General features: G+C 35.9%; 4 protein-coding genes across 4 annotated transcripts; all 4 read left to right on the top strand.

The window, feature by feature from the left end:
• The first annotated feature begins 11,779 nt into the window (after window positions 1-11,779).
• On the top strand, window positions 11,780-13,552 carry LOC115621598 (GILT-like protein 3). The gene is made up of 3 exons (XM_030515290.1): window positions 11,780-12,058; window positions 12,783-13,091; window positions 13,358-13,552. The coding sequence occupies exons 1-3, from the start codon at window positions 11,786-11,788 to the stop codon at window positions 13,460-13,462; spliced, it is 687 nt and encodes a 228-aa protein (XP_030371150.1). The 5' UTR covers window positions 11,780-11,785; the 3' UTR covers window positions 13,463-13,552.
• A 1,829-nt stretch (window positions 13,553-15,381) lies between these two features.
• On the top strand, window positions 15,382-16,587 carry LOC115621473 (GILT-like protein 2). The gene is made up of 5 exons (XM_030515132.1): window positions 15,382-15,443; window positions 15,502-15,586; window positions 15,639-15,797; window positions 15,859-16,146; window positions 16,247-16,587. Exons 2-5 carry the CDS (start codon window positions 15,512-15,514, stop codon window positions 16,346-16,348), a joined length of 624 nt encoding a protein of 207 aa, XP_030370992.1. The 5' UTR covers window positions 15,382-15,443; window positions 15,502-15,511; the 3' UTR covers window positions 16,349-16,587.
• A 721-nt stretch (window positions 16,588-17,308) lies between these two features.
• Window positions 17,309-18,259, top strand: LOC115621559 (GILT-like protein 2). The gene is made up of 4 exons (XM_030515232.1): window positions 17,309-17,462; window positions 17,516-17,674; window positions 17,738-18,031; window positions 18,089-18,259. Exons 1-4 carry the CDS (start codon window positions 17,388-17,390, stop codon window positions 18,191-18,193), a joined length of 633 nt encoding a protein of 210 aa, XP_030371092.1. The 5' UTR covers window positions 17,309-17,387; the 3' UTR covers window positions 18,194-18,259.
• A 183-nt stretch (window positions 18,260-18,442) lies between these two features.
• On the top strand, window positions 18,443-20,702 carry LOC115620565 (eukaryotic translation initiation factor 3 subunit D-1). The gene is made up of 4 exons (XM_030513854.1): window positions 18,443-18,740; window positions 18,886-19,515; window positions 19,577-19,869; window positions 19,931-20,702. The coding sequence occupies exons 1-4, from the start codon at window positions 18,542-18,544 to the stop codon at window positions 20,492-20,494; spliced, it is 1,686 nt and encodes a 561-aa protein (XP_030369714.1). The 5' UTR covers window positions 18,443-18,541; the 3' UTR covers window positions 20,495-20,702.
• Window positions 20,703-20,705: the final 3 nt, after the last annotated feature.

Here is a 20,705-nt window from a genome sequence, read left to right as displayed (position 1 = left end):
GCTATTTCAAATGTATTACTAAAGAAAACACAGTAATTGTGATTAACGCCGCTAACTAACAGCAACCATTTCAAATATTCCGCAAGAATGATTTTGAAAATATTAAAAAAAATCATTTTTTAATTCCTGTAAAACTTTAAATTATAGGCTCATCATCGTTATTTTATGTTTTTCTTTTGCAGCAATGTTGTATAGTGTTGTTATGAAATATGAATTTGTATACTGTATATGCATAGTTTGCTGCTATTCGAATTATCCCACAGCATTTTCTGGTAAACTTAAAATTGCTAAAGAGCCAGATTTGGAATAGAATGCTTATTCCAAATCACACTTTTATTATTAATATATAAATCTTACAAAGAATAAAATATAAGACGCTCAGATTCTACATAGCTCCCTAAAGCGACAATGAAGGATAGCAGCTATCTCGTCGAAGAATGTATAATTTTGAAGAAAGAAGAGTGGACATTAAGATAACATTATTAATGCCCTTGCCTTTTTATACTTTCAACCAAACTGAACATAGTTTGCTGTTATTCGAATTATCCCACAGTATTTTCTGTTTGTACTAAAAGAAAGTAAAGAATAGAATATTGGTAAACTTAAATTGGCTAAAAAGCCAGATTTGGAATAATCATTCTCCTAAGCCACACTTTTATTATTAATATATAAATCTCACAACGAATAAAATATAAGACGCTCAGATTCTACATAGCTCAGCGACTATGAAGGAAGGATAGCAGCTATCTCGTCGTATAATTTTGAAGAAAGAAGAGTGGACTTTAAGATAACATTATTAATGCCCATTACCTATTCTGGCTTTCTAACTACATATATACTTTCAACAAAACTGAACAATACATGAAAACAATCAAATGTTTCGCTTACATACTTATATTAATAATAAAAAATAATATCGTGCGGCTTTTCTATGGATTCTTGAATTTCAGATGCAGAACAAATGCGAATAACGCTTGAACTGAATATTCTCACCGACCCCATAATTGACGAGCTACGCATAAGCTGCCAAACGACGACCTAGACCTACATCTGGGCGGCATAAAGCAAGCTCGGTAGCTATAATTCTTTTTTTTTTGCCAGTTCTAACGGAAACTCGAAACACATTCAACACCTGAGGCGTCATAAATCTTGCGCAATGCTTCATTGAAGCCCGCTTGATGCGCTTGATGGGCTTGGTGGGGGGGAGGGAAGTGCGAAGTTAAACAATAGCCGCTTAAATATTTGCACTGCCACATAATTACAGGCCGTGCTAATAACAATTTAGTGGTGTGTGTAATTGTTCTTCTTCTTCTCTGTAGAATTTTTTTTTTTTTTTTCTAATGTGATTAGAAAATGTTGCGGTGGACACGTCGCTGTAGCTGTTGTTGTTATTGTTTATATTGTGGGGTTAATGCTACAACACTTGTTGCTTGCCACATACAGTAGCCTTGCATAGAAGCCAACGGCCATTGGCCACCACAATTGTTGGCCATAAATTTGCGCTTGTTTCCGCTATGCGGCCAACAGCAACAACCACAACAACAATGGCAACAACACATATCGCTGACTGCCTTTTGACTTCGCCGTTGGGCTATTCTTTGTGCTAACAACAACAACAACAACAGCAACTACCAACAAAAAAACTAGGCAAAGTCGCTATTTATTTGTTATTTGCCTCTTTATTATTTCTTCATCGCTTACTCACTCGCCAGTGTTCGCCATGCGCTCAATCCAATTAGAAGAACTGCCCCCAAAAAAATAGGTTCGATATTGTGCTCAATTAAGTTAGCACTGTTAGACTTAATTCCCATTACTCCAATGGGAATCATAGAGCATTGTATTTGGCTCTCTGATAAGCGCCTTATCATCATTGGCTCACGTCATGCTGTGCATAATTAGTGTGTACTTAGCTCATCACTTTTTTGGTGATGATTACATATCTTGATAGATACTACTTGTATAAGCCAGCGACAATGGCCATACAACAGTTATAAGCCACAGGAAGCGTTGGCTTCTTGGCCCCCGATGCCAACTGCATACAATACGAGCTCACAAGAACTTAAACACCATACAATGCCTATCAATCGAATAGATACACTATTTGGTTCTCAGCATAACGTCTTTATAATAATGGTACCATTTATTTTATAATTAAAAGCAAACTTTTTATTTGCAAAATGAAAATAATGCAAATGAAAAATCGAAAAATATAAATAGCTTTTAACCTGTAGCTAGATTCTAGCTTTTTTAGAGAGATCGAGTCATCTCATCATAATCCTTCTGTATCTTGCATACATAAACTATGATACCCTTTTGTAGTAGTTTTCGCGTTATTCAAATATGTATAGCATTAATACTAAGGTGTCAGTATTTCTAATTAAATTAATTAAATTAAATAATTTACATATATTACATATAATTTAGCCAGTGCTTTTTTTTTACATCAATAAACAATTATTTTTTGTCATTCCATTGCATTGCCGGTTATTTATCTAACCTGTAAGTTTTTATTTTGATGATTCTGGTCAAGACATCAGCTTGTAATATTGAAAATATTCAGATGACTATCTAAACTTGATTTAATTATATATTTTAAGTACGAAAAGTGTGAGAATTAGTAGATTGTTAAATGCAAGTCAAGTTAATAAAATCATTTTAAGTCAAGTTAATAAAATTATTTTACTCCGAATACTGGTCCTTTGTTGCTATATGGCTAATGCTCTAGCAGATATAGAATAATATTTTACTTGTATTTCCACTCAGAACTTTGCCAAAAATGTATACTCAAAAATGAAAACTATTTGAAAAATGCCTGGAAAGGTATATGGAGAAATAATTTTGGCAATTTGATATAATTTTTTTTAGGCTGCGACACAAAACTTTTCCAAAACATACGGCGGATTTTAATCTAGAAATTTTCAGCTATTAACCAGAAATAGTAAATCTTATATTAAATCGAACGCTATAATCAAATAATAATTCGCGCTGAACATCTGAGACTGTACATATAATCTCATTAACGATATAATCAAATAAAAATTCGCGCTGAACATCTGAGATCGCTCTTATAATCTCATTTCATGTTGTCCAGATCTACATCAACTAAATAAAATATTTGCTATATTTTCATATAATAAAGCTTGTCTGTATGTATATATATACTTATTAATAAATTAAGTGTGCATAGAGATTAGAGTTGACGACACAGGCTTTTTAATTCGCAGTATTCAGTATCAGCACAATTCTCGTTAAGTTATACTGTATACGAGTATATGCTTTATGCCATCATCTTTCTACAAAGAAACTAAGTAAATCCATTTTGATTGCGATAAAGAAAGTTATCTGAACGATTACGATTAAGAGATATGAGCAATTACGCCTATATACAGTATCAGCACAGTTCCCCTTCAGCTGTAATATAGTATACACACATGTTTTATGGGTTTTCTAATACCCCCTCCGTGAGCAAAGAAATCCCTTTTGGAGAGTTATCGGAACACCCAAGGTAAAGTGATATGCGCCAATAAACCTATTTAATTGATCGCATGTGTAGTTGGCGTTGTTGTTGGCATGGAAAGTGCAAGGCACGTACCTCTGCACCTATGAAATCATACATATAGACATACTATATACAACAAACTATTTATGTGGACATGAAAAGCTCATGCGTTCATGCGTCAACTCAGGTTATTGGCATCGGAACTAACTGTTTTCACTGCGCTACGAGTATGTCTCTGTCTCTATGTCTCTGTCCACATATCGACATATCCGAACGCCAAACGTCGTGCGTTCAATTACAAGTGTTATAGAAAGACGGGCCACGTAATGCGCTTCGGCCATGACTGAAATGGAACTAAGCCGCTAGACATGACAGAACCAGTTTTTCGCTTTTTTTTCAGTTTGGTTTTTTCTTTTAGTTTTTCCAGTGTCTGGTCGAGCATTTATTAAACTGTCGCCTTGTGGCGCATCACTCGACATGACGTTACAAGTTCGCTCCGAAAGCAATGCGATGCAGATTAACTGTTTCAGATTAACTCGCTTAAGTGGAGCGCGCATTTTTGAGAACTTTTCAAAAAATTTACCCACACATCGTACTTAATTACACACATGTGGTTGGTGAGAGAAAGTCATAAGATTGCTGCGTAAATAGGTTAGTTGGTATTACCCCGAGGTTCTCAGCAAAAACAAAACACATTAGACGCTGCCCTTCAAAACATACTTTTTAATGATTTACCCAATTCTGACTTTGTTGTTGAAAGTTCAGCTTCGAAAATTGTGAACTGTAAAACTACTTTTTGTCTTTGAATAGAAGATTTCAAACGTATGTGAAATATTGTAATTCGATTTTAATGAAATATAAGATCAATTCTTCTAATGACTGGTCCTGAAAGATGAAGTATATTGTAGACCTCACACCCCGTCTTCACAGGAGTAGACTAGAGTAGGATAGTGTAGACTAGACTGCCTTAGAGTAGAGTAGAGTAAAGTATAGTTGAGTTCGTTCTAGTAGAGTAGAATATAGTAGTGTAGGGTAAACTATAGTCGACTACAGTAGAGCAAGGCAAAGTAATAAAGAGTAGAGTAGAGTGGAGAATAGACAACAGCTGAGTAGAGTATAATGTTTATAATTTATTTATTTTTAAATTAATTTATGCATCCATTAAGTTCAATTTAGCGCAAGAAAACCTTGAGCATTATATATTATTATTATTATATATTTTAAACATAAATTCATTTTAAGAGAAACATTCTTGGAGATATTTGAGTTAAAATAAATAATTATATGGAATAAGATATGCGACAAATGTACTATTGCTCGTCTTCCAAATCGTGATAAAAGCTGTAACATCGTTAAATGCAATTAAGACAAAAGTAAAATAACAAAAAAATATTTCTATTTTACTATATATCTATTTTTTTTCAAGCTGAATCTAACGCCTAACACTTTTTGAAATCTATACGTTCATTCAAACAAGCAACACACAGTATTTTTTTAGAAATAATTAAGAAATTTAATTCCTATATAATATAATTCCTATAAAAGTTTCAGATCATAAGCTTAAAAATTAAAATAATTAGCGCTATACTTGTATTTTTTTTACATTTAATGCAGAAATCGATCTTAAGAGATTTCTACAAAACAAGTTGAATTACTCTTTTCGATATCTATGGGTTTATACTTATAGACAACCCGCCAAACAATCAAAGAAAAAGATTACATCATGTCTCCATTAATAAACAGTGTATGGGGAAATTTCGGATATGACATTCCATTAGATCTCCAAAACAGTACAGTGACCAAATGCCAGAGTTCATTCTGAATTAAAAATGTTTGGCATTTGTTGCAAGTGGCTCAGAGCCGGGCACCTGCATGTGCAAGTGCATTATCTTTTGTGTGACGTCATATGTTGATGGTACTTGCATGATGCCAACATTATTAGTTGTTTTTTTTTTTCATTTTTTTACACGCAAGCCACATTAGCCGCAGCCTAGACAGAAAGCAACAGCATAATAATGAATATCGTGTAATGCCCGAGGAGAGAAAAGAAGCAAAAACAAAAAATATATTGTATATGTAACAAATTGAAGTGTTTGGTAATAAGCAGGCAAACAAATCAACAATTTATAATGGTAGTAGAGGCACAAGCATTTTAGCATTAAATTTATTCATATAGTGCCGGCTTAGAGTGGCGGAAGTTCTTTTAGAAGTGTGCGGCAATAATTTGCCTAAGAAATCGGCTTAGAGACGCACATTATAATGCAAGACACGCTTGAGTGGCTTACACACACGCACGTGATGCCTGAAATCAAACCTAGTCGCTTAGAAAGATATATGCATAGATACTGCATATATTTACAAACATATGTAGTTAAAGCGGATATAACAATACAGCAATTTGTACGTAAATCATGTGAAATTGTCCATCAATGTCAGTCGCAGTCAGCGCTACTTTTTGGTGTGGAATAGCGCTTCGAAAGAGAGCTGGCGAAAGAGCATTGGGCAGAGAAAGGCAACTCAGGTGATATGCAGAGTTCGAAACCTCTTCCTTACACTCCAAACTGGTCCAGCATGACCCACTAAAAGCAGCATTGAAAGTTGTCTTAACACGCGTCCACTATTTGGGATACATTTGAGAGAAAAAAATTCTTAAAAGCAGGCAAATATCCATTTAAACTTGTTATTCACACAACATTCTGATAACAAGCTATTGATGTGGCGTCTCGGGAATTCCTTCCTTTCCTCAAAAGTTTGTTGCGCAGCATTCTTTCAACTTCAATCTGATATACATAGCTTGAAGCTAGACAGAATAAAACTTGTAAGAGAAATACCAAAGCCATGTGAATAAGTTTCTCTAAATTGGAGAGCAAAATTTATAATTTCACATAAAGTACTATTTGTTTTATTAAATGAAACAATTTGCTTTGATTAAGAATTTTAGAACAACTTGAAGAAGCTTGAATTGCGTGTTTCGATCTGCTAATATATATAGTACTCGTATATACGCATAAATATTTGATAGCCCCAGAATCTTGATGAGGCCTAGCTCTGATATTTCGAGAGACCCCACAGTGAACATCTATTAATAATTCACATGCAAGCGCACATGAAGACAAGAGCACATATTTAGACCCTATTTAAAGGCCATGATAGTCTTTTGTTGTTTTTGTTATAAGTTGTTAATGTGCTTCCATTATACGGGTATGTATCTATATTATAAAATTGATGTTTAATCGGCGTTTATAAAAACATCATTAGAGTTTCCCAGTTGGGTCTTCGACTCTTCTGTATAGTCACCCCATTATTCCATTCCATTACTTCCTCTAAAAACATATGATCCATATAACGTTGCCGATAAAGCTTATCGATATTAATGAAATATGATGATCCAATCGTATTAAATCACCATGAACGCCAGTCCATATACTTGTAGTGGCGAAATCAGCAACACAATGTGAGCAAACTGTGCAAATTTTTCGTCGACTTTCAAAGAATGTTTAGAATATTGAGCCTTTTCCAATATATGAGCTATCCTGCTTTCAGATTAAAAAATATGTACATACTTAAGAGCAAAGAATGATTTATAACTATAAGGAGTCACATTGACAAATTCGAATCCTCCTGAAACTAAACCAGAAATGTAGCTAAATATGTCTGAAGTCCTAGACGCAACTAAAGGAGCGCTTCCGTCCAGAAGGGTGCATTTTTTCAGGTTACCTACCTAAGAAAGACATCACAAATGAGATCGAATAGAATGTTTCATGTCCTGAAATATGTGAACAATTTTACAGATTAAGGCGATTAAGATGAGTTTTTCTTTCTTTCAGAAATATAAAATTTAGAAATATAAATTTACCCATTTCTCGACTTTGAAATAGACATAAGTTTCAGAAGGTTGGATCAAATAGGTATGAAAAATGAGAAATGAGAAAAAGAGTTTGTGGTATGGGCTAATGAGCTTAAATCTGGATGTGTTCTGCATTTTCTGGTAGCTTATAAAAGTCGCCTTACAATCGGAAAACAAAGTACTGCTTTTTGAGATGACAAAGAAAAAAGATGGTAGCCGCATTATGGACTCTATAATAGAAATTTAACCGAATGGAATAGTCTGAGCCATCAAAATTTACATCAACAATTGTCAAAGCTTTTTCATCTTTAGATACATACAGATATATATATATATAATTGATGAACGTATGCAGAGTTGCGATATACTAATATATGAATCAATTCGAATTCAGATATCGGATGAAGAACAGAAAGAAGTCTTTAAAAGATAATTGCATCATCTTTTCCCAAGAATTTGCGTAAACCTAATTGTACAGCCTTCGGCCAATTGCCTTGCCTTCTTTGAAGCTGCGACGATAATTCGCAGTTACACTATCATTTCGTGGGTTAAAGTCTAGCACGTTTTTCGGGCACGAAACAAGATCAACAACAACAACAGCAGCAGCAACAAACAACAATAAGTGCTTGGAAATGTTGCTGGCGGTGTAAATTTTGCAATGAGAACAGCAACAGTAAATAACCCAAGACAAAAAACAACAACAAAACAAAAACCACAACCAAATCTGCGCAGCCGCAGAGACTGTAACAGCAACAACAAGAAGAAGAAGAAGCAAAACAAAAATGAGCACGATAAGAGCTTAAATGCAAATTAGAAACTCTAGAAAAGGCAACGCCAACGAAAACTGGCACAGCTTTAAAACAAAAAGCAAACCAAAAAGGCACAGAAACGGCTCGTGAAATTGCAGGAGTCGTGTGGCAGTGGCAGAGGCAGCGCCAGAGACCCGCAACAAATTTGGGTTAACAGCAACACGTTTCCATTTTGATGTGTTTAGTTTGGTTTTGGTTTTTTTTTTCGGCCAATTAATAGCAACATACACTCATAATAGCATGTGCGGAAATCTGCGCCAGCTAGCCATAAAACACTGTCGCTTTTGTCGTGTCGATTGTTGCTGCAACTAGATTGTTGCTGCTGCAACAGCAACTGCAACACAATTAGCCGGGCAGCTGCCTAGCAGGCCATAAAGAGACAGCTAAACGGCATTCTTGCGCACAAAACCTTGACCATGAAAAACGGACGTGGCCATAACCGAACATTTGAACAATCTAAACTATTTCCAGGCAATTAAAGCCTCGAATTAGCCAGAAATTGAAATCGTCCCCCAACCAACAATGACGCTGCGGCCTGCACGTGTCACTTGCTAGCTGCTTAGTTGCTTGTTACTTGGCCTGGTCAATGCCATTGTGGGCAGAGCAGCGACACACACAAGTGCGACAGTTATGTGTCATGTCCAAACTAGTTTGCAACAGAAGCTGATAAACCGTTTAAAGCCGGTTGAACCACGAACAAACTAAAAATTGAGTTGTCAATTAGCGATGACGCACAGTGGCTCGTTAAAACAAAATTGGTTCAAAAATCAGAAGGAAATAATACTACTTGTGTAATGGTGATTACAATGCATCAGAATATGTTTGATAGTTATTTTGATTTCTAAACCTATTTGGAAATTTAGAAATGCATCAGAAAATGTTTGATGGTTATTTTGATTTCTAAACTTATTTGGAATTTTAGGATATGATCTGAAAACAGTACCAAATGGCAAACGCCTGCACACCATTATTTTAGGATATGGGGCTTCATCCATCCCTGGTTTTGTTTCATTTGCTTGCCTCCGATTTCCGCCAATTTCAAGAGTCAGGAAACAACCTCGATTGCTTAAAATAAGGAAAATTGAGAAAAAGGAGCTTTGGCTAGAGGATCGCAGTTCCTTTCTTGTTAATCGCAAGATCTTTAAAACACCTTTTCTAAATATTTCATGTATATATATGTATAGTATGTTTTCTAAGTATAACATTAATATATATAGAATATAATATAACCTAGAAGTAATGAAATTTGCATAATTTACAAGAAATTTCTTTAATTTTTCAAAATATAGTATTATGATAGCAAGAAATTAGAAAATAATTTCAAATTATTATTATTATTATTAAAAAGAAACAATATTAAAAATACCTGACATACAATTAAATTATTATTAAAATATTATTCAACTAAATTCTTAAACTGCTCGCTGCATGAACAGGAAGCACCTAAAGAATATTCAATACTCAATTCTTCTACAATTCTCAGATTATTTTTAAAATTTTATGATGAAAAGGTAAAGCTTTTATTTCTATATATTTTCATTTAAATAGGAGTTTGAAACTCAACAATTCAAAGTATGAATATAAGATTCTTCTTTAGTATTTTTAATGAAAATTTATCCCCACAAACAGTATCAAGATTTATATTTCATACATAACTTATGTTAAATATTTGGGCTTTTGAAACGGTTCAGATTGTCCCACTGTGCGACGTCGTGGTGCACTGAACTTGTTACACTTAAACAGGTATGTTAAACATTGCATTAATTATGTTGCTTGTTTTGCCCACTTTTGGACTAGCCTACAACACCTAGTCCATTATCTGTATTTAAATGTGACAAATTATAGGAATTAGCATCCAAACTTGCCCACACTGCAGCCTACTTCAGCACGTTTTTTTTTTATTTTACAGTTAATTATTTTTATATTCCGATATTGAGTGATTAACGTTTATGTTTTTTGTGTTTTTTGATTTCCTATTAATTATATGTAAATGTCTGTAAATGTTATACTTTTTTGAAAATTTATGGTATAATAAATACTCTATTATATATGTTATATATAATATCATGTTTCCAGCGTATCCCAATTCAAATAAAATCAACTTTGTTGTCACAAACTTTCCTATGGTATTGTATAATATATATGTATATTAAATGATATAATATTTTGTTTTCATGAGCTCTGTGTAAACCATGTCCAATTCAAGAAATGATTTCCAGCTTTCGTGACGGCATAAACCCAGTAATTGTACTTAGTTGTCACGTGCTTCTGTTTTCCGTTTTCTGACGTATCCTCATTAGCATATCACTCATGTTTTGTTTCAATGTTAATCCAAACTATATTCTTATATACTACATACTCGTCTGCACAATACTGCGCCACACTCAGAATTTTATGCTATAATAAATACTCTATTCTAATATCATGTTTCCAGCGTATTCCCATTCGAATAAAATCAACTTTGTTGTCACAAACTTTCCTATGATATTGTATAATATAATGTAATATTTGGTTTTCATTAGCTCTGTGTCAAATTCAAGAAATGATTTCCTGCTTTCGTGACGGCATGAACCCAGTAATTGTAGTTGTCACGTGCTTCTGGTGTCCGCTTTCGGACGTATCCTCATTAGCATATCACTCATGTTTTGTTTCAATGTTAATCCAAGCTATATTCTATCATATTTCCAAATGTTTCCAGCGTATTCCCATTCGAATAAAATCAACTTTCTTGTCACAAACTTTCCTATGATATTGTATAATATAATGTAATATTTGGTTTTCATTAGCTCTGTGTCGAATTCAAGAAATGATTTCCTGCTTTCGTGACGGCATAAACCCAGTAATTGTAGTTGTCACGTGCTTCTGTTGTCCGTTGCCTGACGTATCCTCAGTAGCATATCACTCATGTTTTGTTTCAACGTTTATCCAAACTATATTCTTATATAGTACATACTCGTCTGCACAATACTGCGCCACGCTCAGAAATTTATGCTATAATAAATACTCTATTCTAATATCATGTTTCCAAATGTTTCCAGCGTATTCCCATTCGAATAAAATCAACTTTCTTGTCACAAACTTTCCTATGATATTGTATAATATGATATAATATTTTGTTTTCATTAGCTCTGTGTAAACCATGTCCAATTCAAGAAATGATTTCCAGCTTTCGTGACGGCATAAACCCAGTAATTGTACTTAGTTGTCACGTGCTTCTGTTGTCCGTTGTCTGACGTATCCTCATTAGCATATCACTCATGTTTTGTTTCAATGTTAATCCAAACTATACTCTTCTGTACTATACTGCGCCAAGCTCAGAAAGCTCTATGAGGCCTCCCACTAGCATCAAGCAGAGATTAAACAAATAGCTTTCGAGCGGTACACGCAATGTACACACGATAGATAACACTCGGATTGCCACGCTATGTTTGAACAGTTGATGTTGAGTGGACAGCAGAGACTGAGGCAGAGACAGAGACAGTTCCAGCAGCGAAAACAAAAACAATCAAGACCCCAGCATATGGGGCGTTCAAGCAATGCTCATCGCATTTCCCATAGCAGTTGTGTTCTGTTTGTGAAGCTGCTAAGTTCTGGATGTGCTGATTTGCGAGTATGCTTAAAAATTCGAGCATGAACTATATGTTGGGCCTCACGATTGCGCTGCTTACTCTGATGAGCATAAATTATGGATCAGAGGCGGCAACTGAACAACTGCCAGATGCATATGATGCAACAACAACAGCAGCAGCAGCAGCAGTTCCGAAGCTACCGATTGCCATACACTATGAGGCCCTCTGTCCCGACAGCAAGTACTTCATACGCCGCCAATTATATTATGCGCTGGAGGAGAACAATTGGTGGCCCTATGTGGACCTCAAATTGCTGCCCTTCGGCAAGGCGGGCGTGAGTATGAATTAGCAAATTTCCTAAATGCCATAACTATCAACAATTTAAAAAAAAAAACCCCACTTGCTGACAAAATAATGACACACAACTTGTTAGTATTAGGCTACTACCGAATTAAACTCATTTGTGTTTCGCTCAAAAAAGTTTAGTTTGAATAAATTATAGTTTTGACATTCTTCTTATCTTTAACATAAAGCTAGTCATTATCAAGCCCCTCAGAAACATTACTTGCCCTAAGAGCAATCTGTGGATTTCCAATAAAATGAATGATGCTAAAAGCTCATTTCTAGATTGAACTTTTTTATATGTCTAAATACTTTAAAACCTTCAACCACTATTTTAATATATATATATAGTATAAGCATTTAAACAACCTAAAAACCTATTATTATTTTGTGTATAATGTTAGCCTAATTTGTAAGCCACTGGTTATTTCCAGCCATGATAAGTAGCTGGAGTCTTCAGAACGGATCCGGCAGACTCTGAATATTGATAGCTAACGTTTTGTTTCAAAAAATTTGATTTACTTACGAATTGAAGCAATTATTTTATATTTTCCAAAGTAGGTTTTAAAACAAGTACATACCTTCACTTTAAATTGTCTAGTATAGTATAAATTTTGTTGTTCGTTTGTTTTAAGGCCCATTCGCTTATTTAATGCCTTCGTAATCCAAAATACCAAAATAGGTTGCTAAATAAATCACGTTTTCCACCCAAATAGCTTTACAATAATACGGAGCTGGGCGTGCTGCAAGTCTTCTGTCAACATGGGGAGCCGGAATGCGAACTTAATGCCGTGCACGCCTGCATTATCGAGACGCACACGGTCAAGAATTCGTTTAGGCTTATCCATTGCATGTTACGCTCATATAGTAACCGGATTAATGAATGTGCCGCACGTTTGCAACTGGATACGGGAGCAGCCAAGCAATGCAAGGCAGCTCGAAGTAATGCCGAAATTTTGATGCCATATGGTCAGCAAACTCTGCCACTGCAGTTGTCCTTTGTGCCCAGCATTGTCTTCGATAATGTAAGTAGATTGCATGGAGGTACAGTGGACGCTCGAAAGTAGACATTTCCAGACAATTTTTGAAAATAATAATTGACAAATCAAAACTCGTTTGATAGTAGAAAATTAAATTTTTGACAACTCAAGGAAGTTTTTATATTACTATTATTATATGGTTTGCACTCTTCCCAACAACAGAGCGATAGAAATTCGAATTTTTCCGTAATTAGAGCTACCACTGTTTTGTGATAATCTCCCACTATATAATATAATTTTGTGCATTGCAGGAATTCGAGCCCTACGAACAGAACTATATACGATATAATTTCGACACTTCTTTGTGTCGCAAGTACGAGGCCAAGTTTAACGCCAAACTACCAAATTGTGCTTAGACAAAGGAGTTTGTTTATCAATTTTAATTTATTTTTATTATTATTGAATGCACAGAAAAAATGCAATAAATATTATGTGTATTTAAATAAGCAGATGATGAGTTTTACGGTTCTTTTTTTTTTGTTTGCTTTTCGCTTTAGTCATTCATTGCCTGCAAGCTATGCGAACTGTAAATTTGACTTTCTTATCGGTCTCATTTTCCACACAAACGCAACTACAACTACAACAACAACGATAAGAAAACTGCCATATAATGAAAGCATTGAAAGTCATCTCAACAGTCCAGCTGATGTGATTAAGGCACTCTAAAACCGAACAAAAGCAAATACGGGTAGAGATTTTTGTTACCGTACACACGTATGGGCTTTATTTTGTTTTTGCTTTGTTTTCAGATGGGTACGAGGTCTGGCGTCTGACTGCGTCAGCGAAATGGCAAACTTATGAATGATTAAAATCAGATCAGGGGTGGGTGTTTTGGAAGGGATGATGTGGATGAGTGGGGCTCTATAGCAGCTATGTAGTATTTAGAGAATTCAGCGATCATCCGAGCTCAAAAAATCCAACATCATTCGATGAAATTCATTCGCAACTAGAAAAATAGAAATATATAATTATTTTCATTTTTTTATATAATGTAGATTGATATTTTTTATAAATACTTTCTTTTTAATCGAAATAACAAACTTATGAATGATTAAAATCAGATGATACAGTTGAATGGGGCTCTAAAGCAGCTATGTATTTTGAGAATTCAGCAATCATCTGAGCTCAAAATTTCGCAATATCATTCGAAGTAATTCATTCACAACTAGAAAAATATAAATAGATAATTATTTGCTTATTTTTATATAATGTAGATTGATATTTTTTTTAAACACTTTAAGCTGATTCACTTTTTTGATTGATGTTGGATGATTTCCAGTCATCTTTTGTAAAGCGAAAATACAGATGAAGTCGAAAATCATTTTATATCTTTATTCATTGTAAATAATCTTTTTCCATTTCACTAAAATCTTCGGTTATTAGGGGAATGTTTGTTTGTGAATCGCATTAACGGATGAAGAAAGAAAGATGATGAAAGATTAAGTTCGATTATTCAAACAAACTTTAAATGTTGTACTATACACGCAATTGCAGATCCATACTTCTTCAAGCTAATTGTAATATCTAGGTAATGAAAGGATGTTTTTTTGGAAAGCGAAAATACAACTAAAGCAAGCAAGTTGAGGGCAGGTAAAAATAATCATTTATTATCGTTAACAACATTTTTAAAAATATTTCAACTTCTGATTGTAATCTCTGGTCAGTGGACGTTTTTCAGACATCTTTTATTACAGATAAGGAAATGAAGTTGAAGATTTGTGAAAAACGATCATTTTTTCATCTATTTTATGTTTGATATATAAAAGGGATTGAGCCCTTTTAAATTTATTTAATATTAAAATTGATTATGAGCCGGAGGTTCGAATAAAGGGGTGCTTTTTCCAAATGTTGTTTATAATCCCATTTGCTATGTCTTGAGATTATTATTGTGGTTTGAATTCACCCTGTCTTAGATCACCATTCAAAGATTTATCTAAAATGGTTTTATTTAGCCAAGTTTTACACTGTACTCCTTGTTTTCTAAACTCTAACTTTTGAATCCAAATTAAATAACAGAACATTTGAAAGATTCCTTCGATTCGATAAATATTTGTACATCCCAACACATTGATTCTCAAAACGAAAACTTATCGAAATTGCGTCAATTTGTTTATGGGAAATGGAATAATAGAGTAGGCCTTCTTAAAAGATCTGTCAAAAAATCACTTTGAAGCAAATCTCTATGAACAATTAACAATTAATTTCCATCATCGGAACAAAATGATTGGAGCCTTGCTCATTTTTCAAACTACTCCACTGCCTTCTATAGTAATGAACAACTAATCGGTAATGCGTTACTCATCGGTATATCCAAAACATATATAAAGCAAGTAGAAGGTAAGTTCAGTGCCAGTAGTAATTTTCTATCAATAGTTGTTTAGTATTTACAAATCAGTTGAAGGAAGATGAAGGCCTTTTTCTGCGTGTTGCTCTTAGGAGCATTTTTATTGGTATTGCGCCCTACTGGGACCAGCGCCAGGGTAAGACAGAAACAAATATTTAAAATATCATAATGCAGCAACATTTTTCCAGCATATTCGTAAGACCGCACCTGAAAGACTGTCCATAACTCTTTACTATGAGACACTGTGTCCCGATTGCATGGAATTTGTAACCGAACAGTTGTATCCTTCGATGAGAAAGCACTTGCCCTTCACGGAGCTCACATTGGTGCCGTATGGCAATGCACAGGTACAATAGATAATTGCATTTATTTTAATAAATGGGTATTAAAAGAGATCAAAATTTGCAGAAAATGGCAAATGGTCGAATAATCTGTCAGCACGGACCCAAGGAGTGTGAACTTAATGCCGTCCATGCCTGCATTTTGGAGCATTTTGATATTAAAAGGGCTCTATTACTAATCGAATGCATGATGCACAATTGGACTAATCTGCTACCCCAATGCTCCTCCCGTTATAACCTCAATGTAGATGATGTTAACAATTGCATTCGGACCCGGACTGTTGATGAAATACTCAAAAAATATGGAGAAGAAACGGTTCCCCACAACGGTGTGCCAGCCATAGCTGTTGATAATGTAAGTGGAATATTATATGAGTATAGATTTGAGAAGAAAAATTAATCTACTTATCTTGACTTAATTATAATTGAAAACGGCAATCTCTTTACTTTCTCAGCACTACAATATCACGGAGCAGAACTTGCTATCAGACCACTTCGATAGGGTATTCTGTGCTAAATATTTTGCCAAATTCAATAAAAAACTTCCCAATTGTTAAGCATCTGTGTAAACTGTGTAGCTATATTTTTGTTATTTTACATTTCCTAATGTAAATATGAATTTTTTAAAAGTTAACCAACAATGAAACCACAATGAAACCCTACAGTTAGGCTTAAGGACTAAAGTGAAACTGTTACCAGGACCTGGAATGTAAAGAAACCACAAACCTTTAATCCAAAATCGATTACTTTTTTACTTGAAAATAAAATCGAAACCATAATACATTTAAAAATACTATATCGTATATGTTCAATTATCATTTAATTTAGTCTTTTGTTTTAAACGAACAGTAGAAGGCTTGGACAAACATAAATAAATTGCTTAAAATATAAATGACATCTCAAATGGTGTATACTTAACTGAGTTTTTATTATGATTTAAAGTGTTTAACATTTAGTAACTCCCGGACAACCAATAAAGATATCGTAGGTTGTAGCTGTTATGATTATTATTTGTAGTAAAAGCATAGCTAGAACCAAACAGTTAAGTTCAAGTGGCCGACAAAATTCGCTAAATCTATTAATTTATTAATGAAAAGGATTTAGAAAGAAAAAAAAAAGTGGTCTAAAGTCTAACAAAATTTTTTTAAACAGTAAAACTTGGAAAAATGGTCTTTTTAGAGACACAGGAATGAAAAAAAATCAAATGACGATTAAACGAACTAAAGCCACAAAAAGAACGATTAATTCGTTCCTCAGAAAAGGAACTAGTGCACTACTATAAAGTGAATCAGAATTTCCAACTGAAATGCATATCTATGTTAGAGATATAAATTAGATTACATATGACTAATTCAATTGATAGCTAAAATTCAATAATGTGTGTTTAAAAATTGTGCCGTTAAAACTCATTATTAAATGGATCCCCTTCATATCTTCCGATTCAACGTACGCCACTGGCTTACGGACATGTTGACAATCATCAATGAGTTCAACAATCGGAAACAGCACCGTGCACAAATTTTGAATTAATTTCAGTGCTAAGCCGACGGCCGTAAGTGACAGAAGCAACGAAACCAAGAACGTAATTCAACCGTAATGAAGTTTTTTGGAGGCATATTGCTCCCTGTAGCCATTTTATTGGGTATTAATGTAACCTGGATCTATGCGAGGGTAAGACGTAATTAACAACAATCATCAATATTTTTACGAGAGCATTTTTGCAGCGTCATCGCGACCCCGCCACCGACAGACTGCCCATCACGCTCTATTATGAGGCGCTCTGTCCCTACTGCATGCAATTTATGACCCAACAGTTGTATCCCTCGATGAAGGATCGCCTGCCCTACACTCAGCTGACCCTGGTGCCCTACGGCAACGCTAGGGTGTGTATTTCACATTCCCTTACTGGGTTTTGGTGAAAATTGTTAATTCTGAATGATTTACAGGCTGACAAACATGGCAAAATCACTTGTCAACATGGCACAAATGAATGTGAGTTGAACGCCTGGCACGCCTGCATATTGGAACATCACGATATTGAGACTGCATTAAAACTAATAAGTTGCATGATGCGGAGTCGCAAAAATAAATTGGAAATATGCGCCAATCGTTATCAAATAAACATAGGGGATGTGAAGCTTTGCAAAAAGGAGCGCACCGTGGATGAGATTCTGAGCAAATACGGCAAGGAAACGGATAAGGTGCCACACCAAGGTGTGCCGGCTATAGCTGTGGACAATGTAAGTTAAAAAATAACAAGTTAAATACAAAAATAACAACAATTGACCAACTTGCAGCACTTGGATTTCGATGATCAGGAGAATCTAAACGACCACTTCGATAGTACCTTTTGTTCTAAATATCAAGCTAAATTTAACAAAATTCTGAAGAATTGTCAGTAGCAATACATTTAAAACTGTTAAAAGGTTGCAAATAAAATTATTCATACAAGTATGTATAAGAATAAATATTAGCAAATTTAACTTATCAGCAATTTGAAAAGGCGCCACCTAACGAGCATTTGCGACATCGATGCTCAGTGTTGATAAATACCAAACCGTCATCGATACAACCAAGACTATCGTCATCACAGCTCTTGCTTTGTCAGCCCTATAACGCGCTACCTTTTGCTCTCTCCTTCGCACCTAGTTTTGCGACTCGTCACACAATCTTTTTTTTGCACTGGAATATTACTTGGCATAATTAAAAAAATTGTTAATTAAATAAAGGAAACGAGTGTAAAACGTGAGATGAGCGAGACTATAAACACCGCGGCGCAGTTTCCGACCTTCGAGAAACCGACCGTACAATTCAACGAGCAGGGCTGGGGACCATGCGAGCTGCCGGACACGTTTAAGGATGTACCATACCAGCCGTTTAGCAAAAGCGATCGCCTAGGCAAGATCTGTGACTGGACAAGCACTTCCAACAATGACAAGAAGTATCAGAGTGAGTAGAATTTCAAAAGCCATGGCATATGCAAAGACTCGCGAAGTGAGGTTAGGTACATGTGTGCTTTGTTTGTGTGTGTCGTGGCAGTAGCAGCCAGCAGCCTTAACATGCTCATTACTTAAACAATGATTACTGCTTACAGACAAGTATGCCTCCACTTTTGGCACTGGCAACCAGTACGCCTACTACCATGAGGAGGACGAGACTACTTTCCATCTGGTGGATACCGCCCGTGTCCAAAAGCCGCCGCACCAACGCGGACGCTTCCGCAATATGAGGAATTCACGCTCAGGACGTGGCCGCAATGCTCGCGGTGGTATGAACTCGCACGGCATGACAACGCTCAGCGGCAAGAATGTCAAGGCACGAGATCCGCGTCGTGGTGTTGGCAAGAAATTCGGCTCTCGTGGTGCTCCGCCCAAGATACGCGAATCTTCGGTGGCCGTGCGCGCTGACTGGCTTTCAATTGAGGAGATGGACTTTCCGCGTCTCATCAAGCTGTCGCTGCCCAATATTAAGGAGGGTGAGGATATTACCACTTGCGGCACGTTGGAATACTACGACAAGACGTACGACCGCATCAATGTAAAGAATGAGAAACCGCTGCAGAAAATTGACCGAATTGTTCACACTGTTACCACCACTGATGATCCGGTCATACGTAGATTGTCCAAGACGGTGGGAAATGTATTTGCTACGGATGCTATTTTGGCCACCATTATGTGCTCAACACGCTCCAATTACTCTTGGGATATTGTTATCGAGAAAGTCGGTAGGTAGACGGCATTTTATCTGTAAAAAACATTCCATCTAAGCTAATGTGTATCTTGCAGGTGACAAAATCTTCATGGACAAGCGCGATCATACTGAATTTGATTTACTGACCGTCAACGAAACATCTGTGGAGCCTCCAACCGACGATGATAGTTCATGCAATTCGCCCAGAAATCTGGCTATTGAGGCCACCTTCATCAATCACAACTTTAGCCAGCAGGTGCTAAAAACGGGCGATCAGGAAGCGAAGTACAAGTTTGAAGAGACCAATCCGTTTATTAGCGAGGACGAGGACATTCAAGTTGCCAGCGTTGGCTATCGCTACAAGAAATGGGATCTGGGCAGCGATATTGTGAGTGCAGTTAATTAGTCGTTCTCTATCTTTATCATTTATTTCATCTGAATTTGTGCAGGTTTTGGTTGCGCGTTGTGAACACGACGGTGTTCTGCAGACGCCCAGTGGAGAGCCACAATTCCTATCCATTAAGGCGCTTAACGAATGGGACTCGAAGCTGGCCAATGGTGTGGAATGGCGTCAGAAGCTAGACACGCAACGCGGCGCGGTTTTGGCCAATGAATTGCGAAACAATGCCTGCAAACTGGCCAAGTGGACGGTGCAGGCTGTACTCGCGGGCTCCGATCAGCTAAAATTGGGCTATGTCTCACGTATCAACCCACGCGACCATTCGCGTCACGTAATCCTGGGCACCCAGCAATTTAAACCGCACGAGTTTGCCACACAAATCAACTTGAGTATGGACAACGCCTGGGGTATTTTGCGTTGCATCATTGACATTGTTATGAAGCAGAAGGATGGCAAATATTTGATAATGAAGGACCCGAACAAGCCAATTATTCGCTTGTACGATATACCTGATAATACGTTCGATTCGGATGATTCTGATGATGGCGAGGGTGATGATGGCGAAGGTTTCCAGCAAGTCTACAATTATGCCAACAACGGCAATAAGATTTAGGCCCAAGCATCCCAGCACAAGTTCAAAGTTTCAAGTGTTCTGTGTCGTCGCAGCCAGGAATAGTAACCACAATTATATACATTTAATAACCGGTTGAGCAATGCTAAATGGCAATTTGTTTGCTGCAAGCATTAATTGTAAGCATTTGTATACAAGCTATTTAACTAACAGCATATTTATAGTAAAGCACAGACAGCGAAACTTGAAATTT

Source organism: Scaptodrosophila lebanonensis, unplaced genomic scaffold (genome assembly GCF_003285725.1).
Source record: "Scaptodrosophila lebanonensis strain 11010-0011.00,11010-0021.00 unplaced genomic scaffold, SlebRS2 tig00000024-arrow-pilon, whole genome shotgun sequence".
NCBI lineage: Eukaryota > Metazoa > Arthropoda > Insecta > Diptera > Drosophilidae > Scaptodrosophila > Scaptodrosophila lebanonensis.
Note: the sequence above shows the minus strand (reverse complement) of the source record. Positions and strands in the feature narration are given on the sequence as shown.

Excerpts from the sequence above, each read along its gene's own strand:
- LOC115621598 (XM_030515290.1), top strand. The coding sequence starts at position 11,786 with ATGAACTATATGTTGGGCCTCACGATTGCGCTGCTTACTCTGATGAGC. Across the intron at positions 12,059-12,782 it reads TGCCCTTCGGCAAGGCGGGC|CTTTACAATAATACGGAGCT; the intron begins GTGAGTATGAAT and ends CCACCCAAATAG. Across the intron at positions 13,092-13,357 it reads CCAGCATTGTCTTCGATAAT|GAATTCGAGCCCTACGAACA; the intron begins GTAAGTAGATTG and ends TGTGCATTGCAG.
- LOC115621473 (XM_030515132.1), top strand. The coding sequence starts at position 15,512 with ATGAAGGCCTTTTTCTGCGTGTTGCTCTTAGGAGCATTTTTATTGGTA. Across the intron at positions 15,587-15,638 it reads CTACTGGGACCAGCGCCAGG|CATATTCGTAAGACCGCACC; the intron begins GTAAGACAGAAA and ends ACATTTTTCCAG. Across the intron at positions 16,147-16,246 it reads CAGCCATAGCTGTTGATAAT|CACTACAATATCACGGAGCA; the intron begins GTAAGTGGAATA and ends TTACTTTCTCAG.
- LOC115621559 (XM_030515232.1), top strand. The coding sequence starts at position 17,388 with ATGAAGTTTTTTGGAGGCATATTGCTCCCTGTAGCCATTTTATTGGGT. Across the intron at positions 17,675-17,737 it reads TGCCCTACGGCAACGCTAGG|GCTGACAAACATGGCAAAAT; the intron begins GTGTGTATTTCA and ends AATGATTTACAG. Across the intron at positions 18,032-18,088 it reads CGGCTATAGCTGTGGACAAT|CACTTGGATTTCGATGATCA; the intron begins GTAAGTTAAAAA and ends ACCAACTTGCAG.
- LOC115620565 (XM_030513854.1), top strand. The coding sequence starts at position 18,542 with ATGAGCGAGACTATAAACACCGCGGCGCAGTTTCCGACCTTCGAGAAA. Across the intron at positions 18,741-18,885 it reads CAATGACAAGAAGTATCAGA|ACAAGTATGCCTCCACTTTT; the intron begins GTGAGTAGAATT and ends TACTGCTTACAG. Across the intron at positions 19,870-19,930 it reads GGGATCTGGGCAGCGATATT|GTTTTGGTTGCGCGTTGTGA; the intron begins GTGAGTGCAGTT and ends GAATTTGTGCAG.